Below are 24100 nucleotides of genomic sequence, written 5' to 3' on the forward strand. Positions count from 1 at the left end.
CTACATGACAGTATCCCAAAGGATGCCAGCAAAGAAAATGAGATGCAGTGTTGAATAGGGTACCTACATCTGAGACAACAGAATGAAGTAACTAATTAGGTGATCCTCTAATGGAGAAGTGCCCCCTACAGTGGATAAAATGTGATGCAGTGCTATTAAGGGTGTCTCTAAGGGTGTCAGGAAGTTTCCTAATGGATACCCATACACATGCCCTTGAAATTTGATTTATTTGTTATTCCTTACAGCTGTCCTTCTGATGAAAAACACATGAAGTGCCCTCTTAGATTCTTTTCTAAGTGACAAAGTTTCCTTGCAAAGGAGAGAAAAAAAATCCACTGAAGAAATTAAGATGCAGTGCCTTACAATCTCTAGGGCAGGCTTTCTTAAAGTGGTGAACTCCTCCCCATCTTTATTTCTGAAAGACTCAGGCTCTCTGGGATGCTCTTTTATCCTTAACCATGTTACTGCCAAATGACCACAGGGTTTTTTACATAACAAAATACAAAGTCTTTTGTTGCCCCATCCCAAATTCAAAATGAGCATACATTTTTCAAAAAAACAATAAAATTTCCAGTTTCAACATTTGATATGTTGTCTTTGCACTAATAATGAAATACATGGCGTAAATTATTTGCACATCTGTTTTTATTTACATTTTGCCCCATGTCCCAAAACATCACAATACCTAGGATACACTAATCATACAATATGATTTGTTGTACTGTTACCTCCCCATGTGGTAGAAAAAACATTATTTTTCAGATTCACCAACATTTGCCCTTTATCAACGTTCCATATAAAACCTCAGAAGACATGTGGAGGTTCACTGGTGGTGGATACTAAATAAAATGTCTACATTTGTCTTGCAGTTTTGGTGACCCTGGGTTCCTATCACAACCACTGTTAAAGAATCTGAGTCTCTACTTTTAACCGTTTCACATTAATCCACTCTGAATGACTGTTTACATCTGACTGATTGAATTATGCAGACCAGAAGTTTATTGACTCTTACTCACCCTCAGTCTTTTCCTCTGGCATGACAGTGTGGCACAGTGCAAGCAGACGGAAGAAAGCATGAACCTCTGAGGAACCCTGCTTTACCGCCTCCACTAGCGCGTGGTCATGGAAACAAAATTTTGTGTCTGCCAGCGAGTTCCATGAAAAGTCTACTTTCTCTGTCTTCTGCTTGCCAGAGACACATGAACACAGGGACCACTGTGAAACTCAAATATCTTTAAATGCTCATACTTCTACTTGTACTCAAGCCTATTTGTGGAGAGCAAGAGTTACTTTTTTATCACTTAAATGTGTCATTAGTTGTCATTTAGTTTTCTTCTTTGGGTTTAATTTCATTCTGTTGTGTCACGCCATGTCTTAAAAAACATCCACAGGTCCACGCAACCTTATTGCAAAGGTGGATGTGGTTTGAGTTTTAATGCTGTATTTTCACTGAAACAATCTGGGTGACTATTGAGTTCTATCAATGTTAGTCTTGTTGCCCCAGTTTTAAACTAAAGAAGCTCAAATTTGGACGCCAAACATGTCCCGGCTGATCAACTACATCTGGATTAAGTGGAAAATTGTGTAATTTTTTTCTTTTTTTGCCAAACCATTATTTTAACATTACATAACACCTACATGAGCTACCTAATTAAACGTTATACAGTGGGGCAAAAAAGTATTTAGTCAGCCGCTGATTGTGCAAGTTCTACTTAGAAAGATGAGAGAGGTCTGTAATTTCCATCATAGCTATATGGACAAAATAGACAAAATGAGAAAAAAAATCCAGGAAATCACTTTGTAGGATTTTTAAAGAATTTATTTGTAAATTATGGTGGAAAATAAGTATTTTGTCACCCACAAACAAGCAAGATGTAAGGGGGAGCAAGGAGGCGGACGCACACGCTGAGATAAGCGAGATTTATTATGGGCAAATCCAGGGTCGTGGTCAAAGCAGTCCAGGGTCAATGAGTCAACACGGATAGAATGAGGGTAAGACTTGACAAAAAAATCAGAATCCACATCAAACAAAGACCAATACAAAGATACAAAGGGGCAAACACAAGGGGCAAACACAGGGCTTAAATACACGGAACAATGAGGGACAGGTGAAAACAATCAGGGGTGGAGTTACAAAACCAAAACACGAACACATGGACAGGACTGGGAGGCCAACCGTGACACAAGATTTCTGGCTCTCACAGACCTGTAACTTCTTCTTTAAGAAGCTCCTCTGTCTTCCACTCATTACCTGTATTAATGGAACCTCTTTGACCTTGTTGTCTGTATAAAAGACACCTGTCCACAGCCTCAAACAGTCAGACTCCAAACTTAACCATGTCCAAGACCAAAGAGCTGTCGAAGGACACCAGGAAGAAAATTGTAGCCCTGCACCAGGCTGGGAAGAGTGAATCTACAATAGGCAAGCAGGTTGGTGTGAATAAATCAACTGTGGGAGCAACTGTAAGAAAATGGAAGACCTACAAGACCACTGATAATCTCCCTCAATCTGGGGCCCCACTCAAGATCTCATCCCGTGGGATCAAAATGATCATGAGAACGGTGAACAAAAATCCAGAACTACATGGAGGGACCTGATGACCTGCACAGAGCTGGGACCAAAGTAACAAAGGCTACCCTCAGTAACGCACTACGCCAAGAGGGACTCAAATCCTGCAGTGCCAGGTCTGTCTGAAGTTTGCCAGAGAGCATATGGATGATATCTTGTGGTCAGATGAAAAAGTTTTTTGGTAAAAACTAAACTCGCCGTGTTTGGAGGAAGAAGAATGCTGAGTTGCATCCCAAGAACACCATACCTACTGTGAAGCATGGGGGTGGAAACATCAGGCTTTGGGGCTGTTTTTCTGCAAAGGGGACAGGACGTCTGATCCGTGTTAAGGGAAGAATGAACGGGGCCATGGTCTTCCAGCATGACAATGATCCCAAACACACTGCTTGGGCAATGAAGGAGTGGCTCCGTAAAAAGCATTTCAAGGTCCTGGAGTGGCCTAGCCAGTCTCCAGACCTCAACCCCATGGAAAATTTGTGGAGGGAGTTGAAAGTCTGTGTTGCCCAGCGACAGCCCCAAAACATCACTGCTCTAGGAGATCTGCAGGAGGAATGGGCCAAAATACCAGCTACAGTGTGTGCAAACCTGGTGAAGACTTGCAGGAAACATTTGACCTCTGTCATTGCCAACAAAGGTTATGTTACAAAGGATTGAGTTGAACTTGTTATTGACCAAATACTTATTTTCCACCATAATTTACAAATAAATTCTTTACAAATCCTACAATGTGATTTCCTGGATTTTTTTCCTCATATTGTCTCTCATAGTTGAAGTGTAGCTATGATAAAAATTGCAGACCTCTCTCATCTTTCTAAGTAGGAGAACTTGCACAATCAGCAGCTGACTAAATACTTTTTTGCCCCACTGTACATTATAATGTTATATGTTATACTCACTTTACCACAAATACACAGAAAATGCTCTCTTTTGTTCATCCAACCCTTGGCAGCATTATTAGCATTATGTCACTGTGACATACAATAAGCTACAAAGTCTGTCACCACACCCAAAGTGCAATGACAGAAAACAATCAATGAGTGTGTTTACATGCACTTAATAATAATCAAATCAGAAAAATCAGCTTTTGAAAAATCAGCTTTTGCCAGTAATTCATTCAATTCATTTACATGCACTTGGTTAATCAGATGATAGGAAAACTCTACATGAGTCTATGTGAGTCAGGCAGTAATCGGGCCAATAAACTCACAGAATAAGACTTGATGTAAACTTAACATTAAATGTATTGTCATAACACAGCTTTTTTTTTTAAACATCAAGTCACTTTAGAGAAAACTGAGAATATATATATCATCCAGAACAGGGGTTAGCGGCTCTTTTACTGTATTTTGGCTCTATGACATGATTAGATTTTTAGGTAAGAATAAAATAATCCTCCTATGCAATAAAATAAAGCCCTGCTGATCTTTCTAACACAGTTTTAACAAGAAAAGGCCTTAAACATTGCAGTTAATTTAGGCAACGAAAAGGCAAAGAGAGAGATTTAAGTCGAACGTTGATCATTTGGAGACAAATGGACTTCTTTGCATTTGTAAGCATTCTAGCTGGTTTTCTGAAATGTTTAATCTGCAACAAGAAACTGTCAAACACTAAAAAGTCATGCAGCTGAAGGCTGAATATTGACATTCCACTTTAAATGGTGCCTTCAAATTCAAACAAGAAGTTGGTGAATGAGAAGCTGACTTTAGCCTAGTAAAAAATCGAATGCTGAACTTTTAGAGAAGTTTCCTGCCTGAGATGCGAGAAAAGGTTATAACTGAGCTAAAGTTTAAAGCAGAGCAAAGTAAGTCTGTGTTTTCATTTCTGTTCTGTTTTTATCCTATTCTAGTACATTAGCACAAAGACATATTTACAGCCAAAATGGTAAAATGGACATATCACACTGTGGCTCCCAGGGTGGTTTAATTTTTGATGAAAGGACAAATTGGCTTTCCTAGTATTTGGGGTGCTGACCCCTGATCTTAAAGATCAAGAATATTTAAATTCTTCATTTCACCAAGCATGTAATTGGTTAAAGCATCACTTTAAAAGTGTTTTTTTGTCATCTCACAGATGTTGCTTGCTATTTGCGGTACAGTTGTTTTCGCAGGCTGAGAATCACAAAAATTTGATTAATTGGATTAAAGCCTAGAAAACCTGGATCCAATCTAGGAAATCAGAGTATGCTGTTTATATGACCACTTCAATAATCAGATAACTGCTAAAATCTGATAATGATCAGATTATTAAGTGCCTGTAAATGCACTGCAGTGTCACCTGTGCTATGTCATACATGCTGTGTCAACTTGACATTAAAGTTGGCCAATGCAACCTCTATGACAAACGAGTCTTATTGGAATAAGTCTTTATAAATGTTCATGTAGGTCTATCTCAGTTGTCATGAGGGTCTTATGTAGGTGTCATGCAGTCTTATGAATACTGCACTACACAACTTTTTCCTGAATATGTTTACTTCTGTATTCCTGTATTTTATCCACCTCTGTTCACAACAGTAAAGGAGAAGCAAGCATGTTATATGAATGAATGTAACTGGTAACTTACCTCAGTAATCTCTACCCGCTGCCCAGAGAAATCCACAACTTCACCTGGAGAAAACATGCAACCAGAGAGAACATGAGAATAATTATTAGCAACATTAGCTTCATGGGTAACACTTTACATTAAGGGTACATGACCTGTCAGTAATAAAGGCATTTACTAATGAATAACTAATACAAAATAATGAGTCATTAATCAGGAACAAATGAATGTCATATATTAACAACCACAAGACTAAATTACTAATGATTTAATTAAACCTGTGAACTTTCTTTATATATATATATATATATATATATATATATATATATATATATATATATATATATATATTCATTTTCTGTGTACTACAGTGACATTCGCCTGCTCTGGTTCTGTGTGTTGTGTAGAAGTCATGAAATCATAAGATAATAACAAAATATGCTTTTTTTATTCCTGTGAATTTCGACAATGTCCTGTTTTTGTATGAGCCATATTGTACTTATCTTTCTTCACTGTTCTTAAAAGGGGGAAATTAATGACTGTTAGTTTGGTAAGTAATGATCAACCCCTTAGCTTATAATCAGTAATAAAGTGTGACTGGTTTATAATTTTACTTTAGGGGGCGAACACATTATGAATTCATCAGGAAGAATGAGTTATTTAGTTATTTAATGAGTAATAAAGTGTGATTGGTTAACTTTACTTTCATCATGGGTTATCAGTAACCATTGCTTTCTTTATAGTGAACTGAGACACCTCAACCAGCACAAGAGGAGCTTATAAATTAGCAGTTGAGTTCAATCAGGTGTACTAGATGAGGGAAAGCACAAAAATGTGCATACAATTAAGAATTCTAATGAGCCCAGGAGAAAGGCACTGCACTTTCCCTATCAATGATTAACTCATTTCTGAGTTCAGTGATAAGTCCCTCATGAGGCTCTGTGTATCAATATAGGAGTTAGAACATCATATTATTGACGTGAAAGATGAATTAAAACTATGGCAACTGTCACAAATGAGGACTAGTTGCAGAACAATGTCAGTGTAAGCTTTTCATTTTAATAAAAGTCACTAGGTGGGTAGAAACAGACGAGGTAACATAAGAAATCAAATAAACTTATAGACCTGACAGACGAAACAGGCAAATACAAGGGCTGCTTACACAGCATGATGAAGCAGAAAGACAAGATGATGAGAGGACTGAGCTACAAAAAAAACATATTTGACTTTGATAGGCATAATATTCCAGAGCTTTGTGTGTCAGGTGGACCTTGTGACAACAAGCATGAATTAACACATGAGTTCCTAATAAATTCAGGCACTGAAGAAAGCCTTTATTCCCTTCTTCTTCATTCATTAGTACATGCGTTAGTAATTTAGTCTTGTGGTGGATAATGACTCATTACTTTCTGATTACTTATTCATAAGTAAATGCCTTAAGTACTGGCAGATTATGTACCCTTAATGTAAAGTGTTACCGCTGCTTTATGTAGTGAAGTATTCCACTGTTCAGAACGTCCTGACTTAGTTATTAAAAGCCCTCACCGTATGATTTCCCATTGATGGAGCACCTGTTGAAGGTCATGATGTTCTGGGTCAAGGTACCAGTCTTATCGGAGAAGATGTATTTTATTTGCCCGAGCTCCTCATTTAAGGTAGTAGTCCGAGCTTGGGCTGGAGTATCAGTCTTAGTGTGGTACATCTTCCTGTCCCAGTCAATGAAGTAGCTGTTCCCCAGTCTGAGGATCTCCACACTGTAAACAAAGCAATCCAAGCTAAATTATTTCTCTATAATTAAATTGTTTATGTCTATATATATATATACAGCCATTTTATTTACTATTTGAAACCACCAGTGAACCTATTTGTGTCTTCTGAATTTTATATGGAATGTTGATGAAAGTAAAATAGTGAAAAATCTGAAAAAGTTTTGGTTGGGGACTTTTAGGCCTTTTGAACATCCTACATATCCCTCTGCCACAAAGGGATTTAAAAAAAATAAATTTTAGAACAAAAATGTCTGAAAAAACTTTTAGAATTCTGACTCTAAAAGTTCCTCTGGCATGAACTTTGCATTAAACCACTCTAAATGAGTTTGTTAACATCCAAATAATTTAATTATGAAGAAGTATTGAATTGAACCCCAGTTGCCAGGGTGCAACCCATGGCATTACTCACTAAACTATTTAATCTCATCAATGATGTGGACTACACCATTGACTGCTGCTAAGCTCAGGTTCCCTTTATTAAGAAGAACAGTCAGAGTCAAAGCACATTTAAAATGGAAAAGGAAACACCTATTTTTAAGGCTTCATTATAAGCATATCTCATTAGCCAGACGTCTGCTTATCATGGACAACCACATTTTTTCCCTGAACTTGGACAAGAATTGCCTACTTTCACAGAAAAGAGCCATTTGACATGCAAAATAACCAGCCATAGCTTATTGTTTTGAGGTGAAATGTAGGAGCACAGGACTTCTAAAACTTACAGCTTCAACAAAACACATGTGCATGAGACAAAGTGGTATGCAATGGAAAATCACGAGGATCTCTCATTTACTACATTTTAAATTACTACTTTTTAAAACATTTTAAAAGAAAATGCATGAATAACTTTTACACCAGAGATTTTATGAAATTCACAAATCCAGCAACAACATCTTTGTAACGGTTGGGAGCGAGGAGGCAGACGCATATGCGGAGATAAGCGATGTTTATTATGGGAAAATCCAGGGTCGTGGTCGAGCCAGTCCAGGTTCCAATAATCGCTACTGAGAGCAGGGTGGACAGACATAACTAAGAACACCAAAATGGAACAGAACAAGCCAAACAAACAAAAACAACAAACACCAGCCAAACTTCTAACGATAAATAACAAACAAAGATTCAAACAGTTTAGACAGTTCAGACAACAAAGACCAGCGACCAGACAGGGGAAAACACAGGCTTTAAATACACATGGGTAAATGAGAAACAGGTGGGAACACAGGTGGAAACAATCAGGGGTGGAGTCACGAAACGAGGGGGCTGGACTAAAAAGACAAAACAAAGAACAGGAGGGCTAAACCAACACACAACACAAACACATGGACAGGACTGGGAGGGGCCAATCGTGACAATCTTGCCCTAAAATTGCTCTGAAAATAATCAGAGTGAGCAGAGCAAGCAACTGCTTGCAAAAGTGAGTTTCCTGTCAGGCAGATTTAAATGTACTTACACTTGGATGTTCGTTTAGAGTGCAGCAGATTAAATCCCAATAGTTGTGGCTAGTTTAACATGCAATAGATATCAGCGGTATGAACGGAACATCTGAGGCTAAGACTAGTTGTGTTCTCACAAACTCTGAACAGTCTTACTCCAGTACCAGCATGTTTAATACAGACTGACCTGACGTAGAGTGAGATGGGCACAACAGTGTTGAGGATGATGACATAGGACCAAAAGGAGAGGAATCCAGAAAAGGCTGCGTTTGCCCCGTCCTGCCGTGGGAGGAAGGCTGTAAATGAGGTGCCCTGCTGATGCTCCCAAATCCCATTACCAATGGCCAGAGTGGTGCACATGCAAGCCAGAAGTCCAAATATCTACAGAATAAGAGGACAGACCATTAACACACATTAATATCAGATCAAGCACACTGAAATTGTGAATTCACTCTCATACAACATTAAACACTTACAAACAGAACCAGAACGTTCATCAGGTGGTCAATGCTTGTGCGCTTGAATACAGACTTCCCTGAATTTTGCATCAGTTTTGTGTCAGGGCCTAGTGGGTTTCAGGGAAGGGTAATAGTAAATAAACAACTCTATTTTGAAAAAAAACTGGAGCGCTTTGCAAAATGTAAATAGAACAGAATGGAATGATGTGCAAATTTAAGTGAAAATAGCAAAAAGAACAATAATTGTTGAGACTGGGGTAAGGCAAAGCATATTTTTTAGGTTTTAAGGTTAAAGTAAATGTAAGAATGAGTGCAAGTGTATTTCTGATGTACCTCCAAACAGCACCAGGCCAAAGCACCACTCAGTGTTGCGTAGAGTGCAGCCTCGGAGCAGAATCCTCTCATTATCCAGAGCGTAGGTCTCTCCTTGCACTGTTAGCGTACCTGTGAACTTATCCAGACGGTTGTTTGGAGCCTCACAGTGCACCTCACCTGAACAGCCACACAGTCAAACAGTAAACAGCAGAGTCCAACACAAATACAGTGTACTTACAACAGTGGATATATCCATATCCCTCAAAATAAACAGGCTGGTTTTAAATCTTTAAGAATGATGCATGTAGATGAGCTTTGTTCTGATTGGTTGTCCTGTATTGCGCCTCATTTAAAAAACTGTCCAGATTCATACACTCCTTATAACTTTAGAGTGAGTGGGTAGGGCTTATCTGCTGTAAGCTAAATAGGTGGACACATGAAAATGTAAATTGGTTATTCATGACATCACAAGGAAGCAGATTAGTTACCATATGTGTGACTCACCATCAAAGGCAGCCAGTGTGTCAATGTTGTCTCCCAAATCACCTGTTACTGTCAGAGCCTGCTTCACCTTCAGATTAGTCTCACTGAGAGAGAGAGAGAGAGAGAGAGAGAGAGAGAGAGAGAATGAATGAGAAAGTACTGAAAGTGTATTATACATACTTTTATAGACCTTAGTGAAGACTGTGCTTGTAATGTGTGTAACTAACCCATCCAGCTCAGCAGTCTCGATGTAGACCAGGTTCAGAGGCTCACTGCTGGACAGTAAAAGCAGATCAGCCTAAACAGTGGAGCACATGGAAAGATATGAAATATGCTAGCCCGGAAAAAAGATTTAAAAAGTGATATGTAAATGTAAATATGGCCTATTCAAAATGTACTCTATTAAAGTGTATCAGGGCCAGATGCTTCTACCTGTTTCTGAAAGCAATGATACCTTAAGACCACAAACGGTGCACAGGACTGCAAATTGCATATATAACCCCCAACTCTAAATCACAACTGGAAATCATTGCCATAAACTGTGCATAGAACCGTAGCCTGTGCATAAGACTGCAAACCGCATAAATGGACGCAAACTTTGCACAAGATCTCATTCTAACTAACTACCTGCTTGTGGGGCACATGATTTAAAAGGCACAGTAAAATAATGAAGCCATCAGGAAAAAAAGAGAAACTGAAAGCTCAGTGATGAAGAGATATCTTTCCCACTAAATCATTCTACAGGGATGATATTTTACTCTAGAATCTGTGAAAGAATAACACAAGTGTTTGTGTTGCATCTTCTCACACATGATTTCTGATCCTGAGAGTATAAAAGAGTGTTTTTCTGAAGCCTCTGTTTAATTTCTGTGTCTGTGGTCATTTTTAAAGGAAGGTTCTCAATAACACGTTTTTTTTTAAAAGCGCGGAAGAATCAATGCAAACACAGGCTGCCACCAGCTGCTGTAAATGGAGCGTTGTATGTAATCAGCCAAACTTCCATATCTCTACCCAGTTTCCTCCCTTATTTTTCATGGTCCTCCATCAAATCCATATGCATAAAGGGAAAGAGGTGCGATTTGTGTTTTTTTCATGCACACAGCCCATAAACTGTGTCTTTTTATGCATAACCTGAGGGTACAAGAAGTCTGATTGGCTACTGCAACTGCTATAAAAAGCTTAGTTTACAGCTAAGCTCCATAATGCAAATCCATCTACTGTGGAAAATTGGTCAAATGCCTTTTGGTTTGTGAAAGATCATATTTGAAAAAAGGAGAGGGGGTCTAAATCTGTTCCCTGAGAGATGATTTATTAATATGCTTGCATGTGTTAGTATGCAATAATATATATAATTATATAACACCCAATAAAATGTCATTCACAAAAGCTTAGTACACCAGGGTCTGAGCTTGTGTATAAGAGTGTGAGCGTCCTCACTGTGACAAACTGGTTGTTCTCCAGCTTAATGATGTCTCCAACTTGAACATTCATCCATTTCTCACTCTTCAGCCTAATGGACGATACAAAGATTAAGGTTTAAGGAACTTTACAAAGTGCATGATAACACTATAACACTGATATTTATTTGATGTCTGGCCCAGACACTCACTGTCCATCAATGAGAACGTCCACCCTGCGGTTATTCACCTGTCTGTCGTTTTTGTGTCTGTTCTGCAGAAAGAAAGGGAAGGAGAGAGAGAGAGGGATGAGGGTATATGCGAGTAAGTAAATGCCCTCAGTTCTGGTTCAGTTGAAGAGATCAGTTCAATTAATTATCGTAGCATTAACTCAATCGAATTCAATTCAAATGACATCAATTCAATTTACTTTAATTCAGTTTTTATTTCAGTTCAGTTCAGTTCGTCAGTTCAGTCCATATAATTAAAATTTCTGTTCTGTTCAGTTTAGTTCAGTACTTTTTTTAATGAATAGCAGTTCAGCTCAGTTCAGTCCATTTTATTCAATTTCAGTTAAGGTCCGTTCAGTTAAAGCTTGTGTAGGAAGTCCACATCTAACCTTAATGCACATACTCCTCCCTCAAGTTTGGAAATCTTACTTGATTGAAGTTAACAATCAAGTGTCATATCTGTTATCTAGCAATTGACCATACGTGCACAGCTGAAAAGTAAACACATATTCAAAATAATCAAGTTAATTAGCCAGACAGCTAATGTTCGCTACCATTACTGAAGTATAAAAGCTCAAAGAAAACTAAAGCGCAACAAACTTAAGTTTCTTAATTGACTGAAGTTAAGAATATTGTGACAGTCCTTTGTGCTGTTTTCAGAGTGTCACCGCTCTACAGTTTCAGTTTTAGTTTCCCAAATGCTTTATCCAACCATGCTAACATTATTCCTCCTAATAAACAGCCACACATTCAGCTTTGTCTCCTTATTATACACCAATATCACTGCAATATTTTATCTGATGAGTTTTCATCAACATTAACACACAAAGATAATGAGAGAGGACAGAGTCTACAGTGTCTAGGCTTTTAAAACGCTGTCTCATAAATCAAAGCGCTGTTTTCAGTGTAGATAGCTTTTTCTGTAATACTGTTGTCAAAGAATAAGATTGTGAATTTAAGAAAGGTCGTTCTGTAATAGCCTCTGTTCTAAATGACATTGTCATGGTGAATAAGCAGATAATATTTCAGACTTAAGACGTTTCTGTAAGCCAGCCCAGGTTTCCATCTCTTTGAAAGGGAAGATTCTTAAAAAAGGGAAAATTCTTAAAAAAAAGGCCAAAATGCTGTTTTAAGGCATTTAAAATCACTGGTAAAATTTGCAGCATTTGGCCCAAATAATACACAAACTGCTATTTTTTCAGCTTGTTTCGGCTTCTGTAATAGACGCGTATCTTTACAATGGTGTGCCACTTTTCCCAGTTGCAGCTTTATAAATAAACTAAATGGCTGTTTTTATTGAAGGATGTGACTTTCCCCATAAATAGACACCATGTTGAACATTAGATTTCTCATTCAAATTCAGTTCAGGTCAGTTGATTCATTTAAGTTTAGTTTAAAAAGTAGAGCTAATTTTAATAAAATTGTACGGTGCCCTGCTGGTGACATGTCAGATAAATATAAATAATGCGTGGCCACAACTTAGTCAGGCATACGAATGAGATCCTAATGCGCGACTTAATAATCTTATTCCCACACCTTACTGTGTACTTAGTGGTGGCCATTAATCATTTTTATTTATATGGGATCTCACCAGCAGGGCGCCCTAAAATACAGTTCAGTACAGCTGAATTCATTTACATTAAGTTCGGTCCAACTGGGTATTGTGAAACTGAACTGAAGGAAAGGCGTCAATGCAAGCTCTTCCACTGAAGCCCTGCAGCAGTAACGGCACTCACAATGTCATCAGTGCCATCTTTAGCCAGAGTGATGCACAACACCAGCAGCAGAGGAACCACAGTGGTGAACCAGGAGAGAGAGGAGATCGCTGGAATCAGCTGCAGCACAAACACACACAACACATACACATCATCACTGACATAAGAGCTGTATTTATATAAGAATTCAAGAGCTGAATCGTCAGTCCCAGTTAGGATTATCAAAGTCGCATTCTGTGTAGTTTGAAGGTCACACTTCTTTGAAAACGTCTTACTGTTTATCCAATGGGGACAGTTTCACTTGTATTAAATGGCTGTTTTTCACTGAAAAGTAAATAATGAAGGGTAGACTCTGACTTCTGCAGCTTAAAAGTCAGCTTAAAGTGCTCAACAGTGAAATAAAGCAATACAAGCAGAAACTTAAAATATAGTAATAAAATAAGTAAATCAAATTATGAATCATAAATGTTTACACAATGTTAAGCATAGCTAACGTTATTGAACCAAGCTGTGGAGTTTTGATAGGACATGTTCACATTGATTTTTTTATAAGTCTCTTTCTATCATCTGGCTATGGACATGCAAACCATTCCTACATTAGTTAATTATCATGTAGTTTTTATTGAGTGTTAGATAAGACATACAGAGGTTATCTACAGCTCAGAGACTGCACCTCACCTGCAGGATCAACAGGAAGACGAAGTAGGCATTGGCCAGCCTCTGGAACTGCTCGAACAGGTTGAGGGGCAGGAAAGTGAAGATGTTGTATTTAGACGTTTTGATGGCATTGTTCTGCAGGGACACACAGAGAGTATGTCAGAATGTAGTCACATGTACTGACACCGTATAAAATGCACTGTTTCCATGCACTGTTCTCACTTACAGCATATTTGAAGGAAAGATTAAATTCTCTGTCATTAGCTCGTAGGTGCCTCTCCTCTGCAGCAAAAAAAAGAAAGAAAATGAACACAAATTCTTATTGTTCTGTGCCACTTATAACACACATTTAACACAGAAGCAAATGTGGTAATAACTGTACTTAAAAGTGGAGTAGGTGATTTATTTGTTATATTTCTTGAACATACTCTGTATGATAGCACAAAAAACAAAGTCAATCCAAAGTGAACATAGGTGTGGCTTTCCAACAGTGGAGAATCCTGAGGGAGTTGAAAGGCCTGGAAAGCCAAGTTAAGGTTACTAATTTTCTGTTGGACAAGTAAACATCTAGTTCATTTTGTTTAAGGGGGGATTTGTTATTTTACTGAATTATGCAGCCAACGCAGCTGCTAATTATGTACCTACATTGTGTATCAGTCCCACACTAATGTTAGCTAAGATATAGGTGTAAGCTAGCTAGCTATGTTTATCTTGTATGTAATCTGTGGGTTTGTGTTCACCAGTGTCTGCATTGATACTTTGAGCAAGCATCATTTGATGGTATTTATCTTATTATGGTATTTATCTTATATCTTATCAGGCTGTACATTTATTGGCTTTGGACAGGGTGTTCAAATGAGGTGATGTGGGTTATCTGCACAGTTATGAAGAAGATTCTTCAAGAAGTTCTGTCTAGTCAATCCATGTGTGTTCATATGTTTTGGGGAGGTTGGAGAGAGCTGAAAGTAGAGGGCGTGTTTCTTTTTTCAGTTTGATTTATTAAAAAACTTGCTTAGTTTCTACATGGTTTCTACAAAAACTAAAATCACCTGCTCCAGATTTGAGCGAATGTATAGGTACCTTGTCTGTATGTTAGTATTCAGTATGAAGTATGCCAAAAGTCTTAGATTGTCTTAGAAATGAGCATGATGGTGGTGGTGATGATTTACCTTGTACTTTCTCTTTTTTACCGTTCAGTCCACATGCTGACAGCACAGAGTCCATCTTTCATGCTACACATCCAGCTGCATGCTGAAGAGAGAAGAATAACAAAATATACATGTATCCTGGAGACACTTTGCATATAAATTACTTGAGAAAACATGTTTTACCAATTGTCAGTTTTCATCATCTGCTTGTCTACACTCTCTGGACATTTTATTAGAAACACCGACCTTAAACCTCTATTATATAGGTTTACAGTTACAGATTGGTACAGCAATGACACTGATATGGTAGTCTGTGTGGCACTGACAGTGTTTCAGACACAGCGGTGCTGCTGTGCCTTTTTACACACTGTGTTCTGTGTGCCTACTAGAAGGAAATACCACCAATATTTGTTTATTAATTATTGCAAATTCAGTTCAGGACATGTAAATGTGTACTCTGGAGAGGAACCCAATATTTGCTACTTCACAACTACTGAAGTTCATATTAAAGCCTGAGTAGGCTGATAAATCAATGTGATGAACTGTGATTAATCTCAGTTTTACTGAGCTCTGCTAAAGCCTGAGAAGAGCTGATGAATCATTGTTATGACCAACGATTAATCTCAGTGTTACTGAGCTCTTTTGAGGGAGGATGGAATTGAACAGTGTCCTCAGCAATGGACTGGATTCTTGTATACAACTTACGTACAACCCCCTTTTCAAAAAAGTTGGAATGCTGTGCAAAATGTAAATAAAAACAAAATGCAATGACACGCAAATTATTTAAACACTCCAAAAAAGTTGGGATGGAGAAGGTTGGTAAAGTTGCGTAATGCTAAAAAAAACACCTGGTGGTTGATTGGCAACAGATCAGCAACATGATTGGGTATAAAAAAAGCTTTCAGTCTTTCAGAAGTTAAGATGAGGAGGGGTTTGCCACCCTGTGAAAGACTGCACAATCAAATAAGAATAACGTTTCTCAACATAAATCATTAAAAGATTCAGAGAATCTGGAGAAATCTCTGTATGCAAGGGACAAGGCCAAAAATCAGTATTTACTGGCGATGATCTGTGACCACTTAACCACTGTGCTGCGTCTTCTTTTAACAAAACTCAGTGTGAAATGTTTTCCTATTCTTGCTTGATGTAGGATTTCAGCTGCTCAACAGTTTGGGGTCTTTGTCATTTTCTTTGTATCATAATGCACCAAATATTATCATAGGTGACAGGTTTGAACTGAAGGCAGGTCAGTTTACCACCATGACTCTTTAACTACAGAGCCATGCTGTTATAATACATGCAGAATGTTGTTTGACATCGTCTTGCTGAAATAAGCAAGGTCTTCCCTGAAAAATACATTGTCTGGATGGCAGCCTATGTTCCAAAACCTGAGAATATCATTCAGCAATAATGCTGTCTTCACAGATGTGCAATTCACTCATGCCATGCGCACTAATGCACCCCTATACCTTCACAGATGCTGGCTTTTGAACTGTGCACTGAGAACAAGCTAGATGGTCCCTTCCTCTTTGTTCTTTGCTATTTTACTTAGAGAAATGTCCTTGAACTGTTGCACTCTTTTCCTTTGCAGTCTTTCACAGAGTGGTGAACCCCTTCTCATCTTCACCTCTGAAGGACTCAGCCTCTCTGAGGTGCTCTTTTTTATATCCAATCGTGTTACTGACCTGTACCCAATTAACTGTGAGATGTTCCACCAGGTGCTTTTTTGTATTACACAATTTTATCATTCTTTTGTTGCCCTGTCTCTATTTTTTTCTAAACGTTTTGCTGCCATCAAATTAAAAATTGACCCAAATGTATATATATATATATATATATATATATATATATATATATATATATATATATATATATATATATATATATATATATATATATATAAAATTCTCAGTGTTAACACACAGCATCCCAACTTTTTTGGAAATGGGGTTGTACATGCCATTAACTGATCTGCTATCTGGACATGAAATCTGGACTTTCATGAAACATATTAACAATTATTAAGAATTACCTGAAGAAAGCAATACAAACAGTAATAGCAACAGACAGTGTGCGTTAAATAAAAATTACAACAGCTGAGTTTTTCCCATATGGTTTATTAAGATTTATTCTAAATATGTTAATATAAGAATATCCAGGGTGGCAAATATGCTCTACTGTTTATGCTGCCAAAATAGGAACTTTGCAAGAGAAGGCAAAAATGTTCTTAACTTTCAATGTAAGTTTGTGTAAATAATTCATATTGGTCCAATAATCATTACATTCTGACACAATGTAAAACAGCTGAGTTCAAATGATGTAGAAAAATAAATAAACAAGCAACCCACTTTTTGGACATCAGTGATACATACTTAGCAAATGGAAAATGTAGATAATATTTCTTAATATAAAAAAAAAAATAGCAAGAATACTGTTGTGTGTTCAAGAAATGTTCTGCATGTTTATTCTGAGTATTGTTCTCCTGCAGTTATTCTCTGGATTAATTCTGACAAAGACTCTTAAAATGAAGGTGGAGCTAGTTCACCTTTGGGGGAATGTGTGTCAGAGCAGAACTGGGTGCGAGTCAGAGCTGGAAGCGAGCGAATACAGATGTGAGCTGAGTGTAGAGCGAGCTGTTAGGCTAAAGCCTTGCATATTTTATGGCGTGGCTGTGGCCGAATACAGCTGGTTAATAAAGCACAACAACATGTGCATAAGTTGTGTCTTCTTTAATAGCAATGAATGTTACAATACAATTCATTGTGTTTAACAACAGCCAAAATAGAGTTTTTCCTGCATCTTTGATGAGAAAACCTGAGTCTTAATTGTGCAGCAAATTGCTTATGGTTCCTTTTGTGGGTCAATAGCAAAAAAGGGTTTTTCAGCTTAAAGGTCTAAAAACCTTGAGGTCTAAAAACGGTGAAGCACATGTTCAGTTGCATAACTAAATAGAAGAGTGTTTAAGTTTATGTGTGACTTGTTCAGGCTACACTACTGCAGCTAAGATGGAGTGAGATGATCAGTGGACTGAAGGTGTTTCTCGCCTCCATATAGTTAATAATAAACTACAGATAGTTCAGGAAATACTGAGCATTTATAGCTGAATCTCTTATCAGAGCTGAGCTGCCCATAGATGGTGATGCATTTACATTACAGTCTCTCTCTCCTGTGTGTGTGTGTGTGTGTGTGTGTGTGTGTGTGTGTGTGTGTGTATCACACACCTATTTTCCAAACCGTTTATTTTGTAGCAGAGGTGAGTAGCGCAGTCTGAACTCATACTCAAGTAAAATGTCATCACTTTGGTGGAGTAATGATTGCAGTGAAAGAAAAAGCACCTTTCCAAAAAAAAAAAAACAGATACAAAACCGAGGTGGAACTTCTTGGTTTATCCTGCACCAGTAACTGTTTCATTTAGCACCTCTTTGAAATGTGCGTGTATAAAAATAGTTTTTGATTGTATTAAAGGTCCCATGACCCTGAGGGAGAAGCAGATTAGAAAATGTGTGTGTGATTGTATTAAAGGTTAAAGTTGCATTAGTAATGGACCAATAGAAATGCTCCAAAACTGCTTGGAGAAAAAAAAGTGTTCTATTATTTTCCATTGAAAGTTAATTATGTTTATCCTTCTCTTATAAAGTCAACCATCAAGTAAATCATTTTGGAGATTTGAGTTTTAATCATCACAGAAACGATAAGTTTCAAACAAATAAAAATATTTTAAAATGTAAGTATTGCATTTGTGCCTCCAACGTTCAGCCCTTTGAGATCATTACAAATTAGAGTAGTGATAACATGTCAGCCATAACCCTGAACATTAGACCTGAGTGCTCCCTCTCACTCTGTCTCATTCACACCCTGTCCTATTCTCCCTTATCTCATTTCAACCATCTAAAACTGACGCATCAGGACAGAAAAAAAGAGCGGAATGTCCTAAAAACTCTTCCCAACTCCAAAATTCAGAGCTTTTAGTGGATCCACCCTCTAACAAGCAAATGACTACATTTACCAGTGGCTGTAGTTCATTCGTGAGTCAAATGGAAGAATTCTGTTTTCACATAGACACACTGATAAACAAGTTCTTTCACTGCCACATTGTGTCGTTGGTCATAGTTTTCAATGTAATGGAGGGCAGTACAGCAGTACAGTGTTCTGCAAAAAGATGAACAATCACTAACAAATTCACTAATCCTTTCACAGTCATAATGTGAAAGGGCAATTCCACTGATTTTATGATTTTACTAAATTTCTGTATAGTTAAGATGTAATGAGAGTCATTCAGAGTGGTTTGGTCTGAAATGCTGTGTTCTAGAGAAACAAATGGACAGAAATGTTCAGAAATGTCAGAAACTTATTGCAGGAAATGGTAACGAAGATGCTAATTTATGATATTTTCAAAAACAAGATGTTGGCCTAAGACTTCTTTTTAAGTATAACCATAGTGGAGGGGCACATGTGTCAGGTGTTGTGTGGCAAAATAGTCCTTTTCGCTATTTTACCATCATCACTCTTATATATAAACACGTGTAGGTTCACTGCTGGTTTTGGATACTAAATAAAATGGCTATATTTGTGTTGTAGTCATGATGACCCCCGGTTCCTTTCATCACCACTGTAAAGAAATCTTTAATGGAACTCTCCTCAATTGTAACAATGATCTTTTTACAGGAAGTATTCTCTTTTTCAAAGAGGTGCTAAATGAAACCAGTCACCTACAAGCATTTTACCAAGATTAACAGGAAGGGATTCTACGTTCCAGTAAAAAAAAGCATAATGTATTGCAAAATAAAAGCAGAAATTCAACTGAACTGTGACATCATTAGTGTTTCAAATGCCCAGTCATGTTTGTCTCAGAGACTCGTAACAGGTCAGTGACCACAGCTATGTGTGACACTGGTGGGGATTTCAGTCTCGAGAACCCCCGCCCCACCACCAACCGTGAAAACCACCTGTTCCTGCTTTCACAGCATCTAGAAACTACACTTAAATAAAACCAGTAAAAACCATTGAATCAGTAAAATCCTTTTCTTTACATGATTTTAATGTATATTCAATATATTTGTATTTATATGTATTTATATTCTTTAAATGGTATTTAAAGAAACACTCAAAAATTGCTTGTAAAAATGTTCCATATGAGATATGAGATTTAGTCGCAACAGCAATGAGATACATTAATAGGTAATTACCTTTTTGCTTAAAGGCTATGACGGAGCTACAGTCTCTGTGTCTAGTGTGGACTGATTTCTCTCTCAGATGGAATCACTAAACCACCTGAAATGAAGAACCGAAGAGTTTCCTTACTTGAAGTTAAAATAAACCAACGTTATCGCACCTACCTGAGCCAGAAATATCTCATTCAGTTCCTGAAGAAAAAGTCTTGTCTCAGGCGAAACTTCACACCCACTTATACACCAGAACAGGAACAAAGTGATGTGGACTACAATTCCCACAGTGCAACACTGTAACACACTTTTGTCCACTCCACCTGGCCACAGCAGGTCTAAATGATCTAGTGGATGGTCCAGATGAAGGTTAAGGAAAGGTCCTCAGGTCGGGGTTAGGTGCGGTCAGGAGAAAAGGTCAGAGGTCAAGGAGTGAGGAAGTATAGTGGGGGGAGTGTGGACGCACCTGTAGCTGGAAGGAAATGGAGAAGCACAATAGAAACTGGCTGAGCTTCACGCAGAAAGCAAACATTAACTGATCTTTGGACTCAAGGACAGACCAGTGAAAACACAGGCTGGACGAGTGACGTGGACCAGAACACGGCCAATGCAGTTGCTCCTTTAGAGGAACTACCTGAATGTACAATTCAGTACAATTCAATTCAGAATGTTTATTAGGTCCACCTGGCTCACTGGCCACTTTATCAGAAACACCTTCTATATAGGTGCTGTATTCAGGTGTTCACCTGTTACTGTTTGAATAATCAGCCCACCTTTTCTTCATCTGATGAAAAAGGACCACTGCAGGACTTACACTTACAGGTATTAGTTGGGTAGTGGTCTATTCTCAGCACAGCAGTGACACTGACAGTAGTGTATATGATGCTGGTTGGAGTGGTCAGCAGTGGTCCTACAATGGTAGTCCCTTATCAGTAACAAATTGGAAGGGGGAGGAGTTTGGGGCTGATCAACTGTACAGCAACAGTTGGGCTACAGTCTGGAACTGTAAACCTACAAAGCGCACCTATAGCACTGTGCCAAACTAAGAACTCACCCTCAGTGTGTTTAATTTCCAGTCAAGTACAATTTTCAGGACATTAGATACCTGATAATTCACTTACACGAAGAAGGAGAAAGTCAAAAGAAAACAAACAACTGGAGGTTAAAAATAAACAACAGCTATAGGGAAAATGTGGCTGCTAACAACTACCTGGAAGACCTGGTAGACGCCAAAACTACCCCCATCAGATACTGAGATATTTCTGAGGACATTATTTAAAATACATAAAGAAAAGAGAAAGTCAAAGGAATGTGGTGAAAACAACAGGTGTTTTAAAAATGGAGTTTTAAAATCATTAAAAGCTACAGAGAAAATGGGGCTCATAACAACCACCTGGAAGAACCGGTAGACACCAAAACTGTCCCATTCAGATAAACAGTACTTAATGCTTTCACGTTTGAGAGAGAGGAAAACATCAAGCTGCTTCAGATCTGAAAACATCCACAGGTGTTTCCGTCCATCCTTCCACTGTGAGAAGACAACTCATTGCTATGGATCTGAAAGGATGTGTAGCTGTAAAGAAGCCTCACTGAGAAAAGGATACAAACACACCAAACAAAGAAGCTGAACAACAGACTGACCACCCCAGTGTCCAGACCCCAACATCACTGATTGTGTTTGATTAGTTCAGGAAATGATCAAACAGCTTTTAAGACTGAACTTTGTGGGGGTGTCTGCAGATTGCTTTGAGAAGCTGAAAGTGAGTGAGAGTGAAATACTGAACAATACAATATTATAATTGTTGAGGCCTCTGGGTACATTTTGTGAAATATATCTTTCTGGTTTTGCCTGGAGATTAAATGAACAAAAGAGTGACCTGAATGCTTTATTTTTTTTGTTTGTAGTTTATTTGTAGTTTTTTCTGAAAGGCCTGTGGGCGCAGATATGAGGTATATCACAAACAGGAGGCTCCGTTTACAGTGCAGATTACAGACATCGCTCCTTAGCTGTGGGTGTAGCTGCTAATGAACAGCACAGAGAGAGATAAGAACTCTGTAAGAGCACAAGGCAAATCAGAGAGGAATCAAGACTCAGGAGAAGAGACAGTCTCAGATGCATTTATTACAGATTCCAGAGTTCTTTGCTGCTTTCAAGTTAACTTGAAACACACTTGTAATAGAAGCCTGAAGCAACAGCACCTTCAGCTACTATTAAAGTTAATTAAAAAAGCATTCCTTAAAATGGGAGGCTATAAAAGTAGTATGTTACTGAGATGGTGTAAGGTACACCCTTATTATCAATCCAGTCTTGTGAGAGCTCCTGCTAGTCTGTATGTACTTGCCTGAACAGATGATCCAGGTAGAACACAAATCATAAGGTTTGAATATGTTAGCAAATAGAACCAAACACAAATGAGCTGGTTGAGGCCAAAATTAAAGGACATACATGAAAAACCTTCAGTTTTTTGTTGAAATACACAACATTAGTACCAGCTCTATATAAGGGGAAAATGCCATCTTTTAAAAGTGTTGATTACTGTTCAGCTACATAAAATGTGCGCATAAGTTTAGCAGTTGAGAGGAAACTAGAACATGAGACAATTCTGCTTTACACCTTTTTTCTCCCTAACTTTTGCTCAAATAGTGGGGTAAGACTTTTTTTTTCAAAATGTATTAATAATATATTCAAATAAGCTACAATGTTTGCACTTTTTCAAAAATCATTATTAATCAAACACAAAAAACAATTGCAAATGAAATTGAGGCCTTTATTAATGTGTCTTACTGATCTCACTTCACTTTAATGAGCTGTGATAAAAGACAAATAGTCAAATTGAAATAGTTAGAATTTTATTCATTCATGAAATGGTTATTGCGATTATTTTAATCGCACAATATAATGCTCATGCAGTTATTATTATTATGAGTATTATTATTATAAAAATCTAATTTTCAGCAAGATGGATAAAAATGCTAATGAACAGCTAGCATGTAATGCTAATGGATTCAGTGAAATAATTGATCAAAAATCTGGCTAAATAATGTTTTGAGGCAATAAGATAAAGTCTGGGGAGACTTCTTACCCCCAAAACATGCAAACCACAACATCCTGCGAGTTGTCTTCCTTCAATTGACCCCATTCAGCCAAAAGCGGTTTGGCCCCACCCATTCACACTGAAGTTATAAGGAGTGTTTAAGCCCAGACTGCTTTTTAAATGAGACACTAAGCCATTATGCTGCCTTATATTTACATTTGTCTCAAAGGTGCAGCTTGTTTAACTTGTGTAGAAAATGGCCACATTATTTCGAGTGGTCTTTTGTAGATGAGTAATAAACTCTTGACAGATTATCAATAACATATCAACAACATATCAGTAAAGTAGCAGTAGTGAAGCATCTGAATACACTGAAGGTCCTAATCCTAAACCTAAGATTAACCTTAACCCAAAGCCTAATCCTAACCCTGTTTTTGACATGTTACTGGGAGCCTGTTGAGTGTTAGTTTCATGTGAACAGGACCACTCCAAATAAAAAAGTGTCACCACAAAGTTGTCACACGTTGATAGTAAGAACTCACATCACAGCAACTGATCCATTGAATATTTTATATAAAAGTAATTTGTTGGAGTGTATACATACACATTTTAATGATCACACCAACACAGTTTTTTTGCAGTAGTGACAGCAAACAATATAAATAAAACTTCACAATCCCAAACATGTGGTTTGAACAGACTTCTTGTTGCATCACATGCTGTTTTTCAGTCACTGTTATCATTTAGTGCAAGAATTCACAAGTTTAAAAAATACTTTTACAAAGAAAAAAAAAGTGAACACTTGCACAAATTGGCACGATAAATATATAATTTACAACGAGTGGTAACTTCATCCCTCACAGTCCAAGAAAAACAATGTCACAGTAACTAACAGTGTCTATACAGTATACAGTGTGAAAGTGATTCTAATACAGATATGCTGCGTTTAGCTGTCTTTGTATGACCATTGGCAAGAGACATCCCAAACATAGGCAGTGTTTTAGGCAAGTATTTTGCACATTTCTTGGATTGCATGATGAATTTCCAGTGTTAAGAAATGCCAGATCAAAAATAACCTTGAAAAACAGCACATACAGTAATACCAAACTCTTCAACTGGAGGAAAAACAACCATAAAGGGAGATACGGATACAAATATTGCTCTGATTTATAACCTTTCCACAAGAAAATG

The 24100-nt window shown here is 37.7% G+C and overlaps 1 protein-coding gene across 1 annotated transcript in view; it reads right to left on the bottom strand.

Moving 5' to 3' along the window:
* atp8b5b (ATPase phospholipid transporting 8B5b) overlaps positions 1-20369 on the bottom strand; it is a 43855-nt gene extending 23486 nt beyond the window's left edge. Inside the window, exons 1-15 of the mRNA XM_017697258.2 lie at positions 20049-20369; positions 14734-14815; positions 13791-13846; positions 13586-13699; positions 12929-13027; positions 11175-11236; positions 11003-11075; positions 9793-9863; positions 9587-9669; positions 9101-9259; positions 8786-8874; positions 8497-8690; positions 6653-6861; positions 5129-5172; positions 1017-1182 (exon numbers count right to left, since the gene is read on the bottom strand). Coding sequence (XP_017552747.2) covers positions 1017-1182; positions 5129-5172; positions 6653-6861; positions 8497-8690; positions 8786-8874; positions 9101-9259; positions 9587-9669; positions 9793-9863; positions 11003-11075; positions 11175-11236; positions 12929-13027; positions 13586-13699; positions 13791-13846; positions 14734-14788 — 1474 coding nt within the window. The 5' untranslated portion in view covers positions 14789-14815; positions 20049-20369. The remainder of the gene's footprint in view (positions 1-1016; positions 1183-5128; positions 5173-6652; positions 6862-8496; positions 8691-8785; positions 8875-9100; positions 9260-9586; positions 9670-9792; positions 9864-11002; positions 11076-11174; positions 11237-12928; positions 13028-13585; positions 13700-13790; positions 13847-14733; positions 14816-20048) is intronic.
* Between the last annotated feature and the right edge of the window lie 3731 nt (positions 20370-24100).

This window comes from Pygocentrus nattereri, chromosome 18 (genome assembly GCF_015220715.1).
Source record: "Pygocentrus nattereri isolate fPygNat1 chromosome 18, fPygNat1.pri, whole genome shotgun sequence".
Lineage (NCBI taxonomy): Eukaryota > Metazoa > Chordata > Actinopteri > Characiformes > Serrasalmidae > Pygocentrus > Pygocentrus nattereri.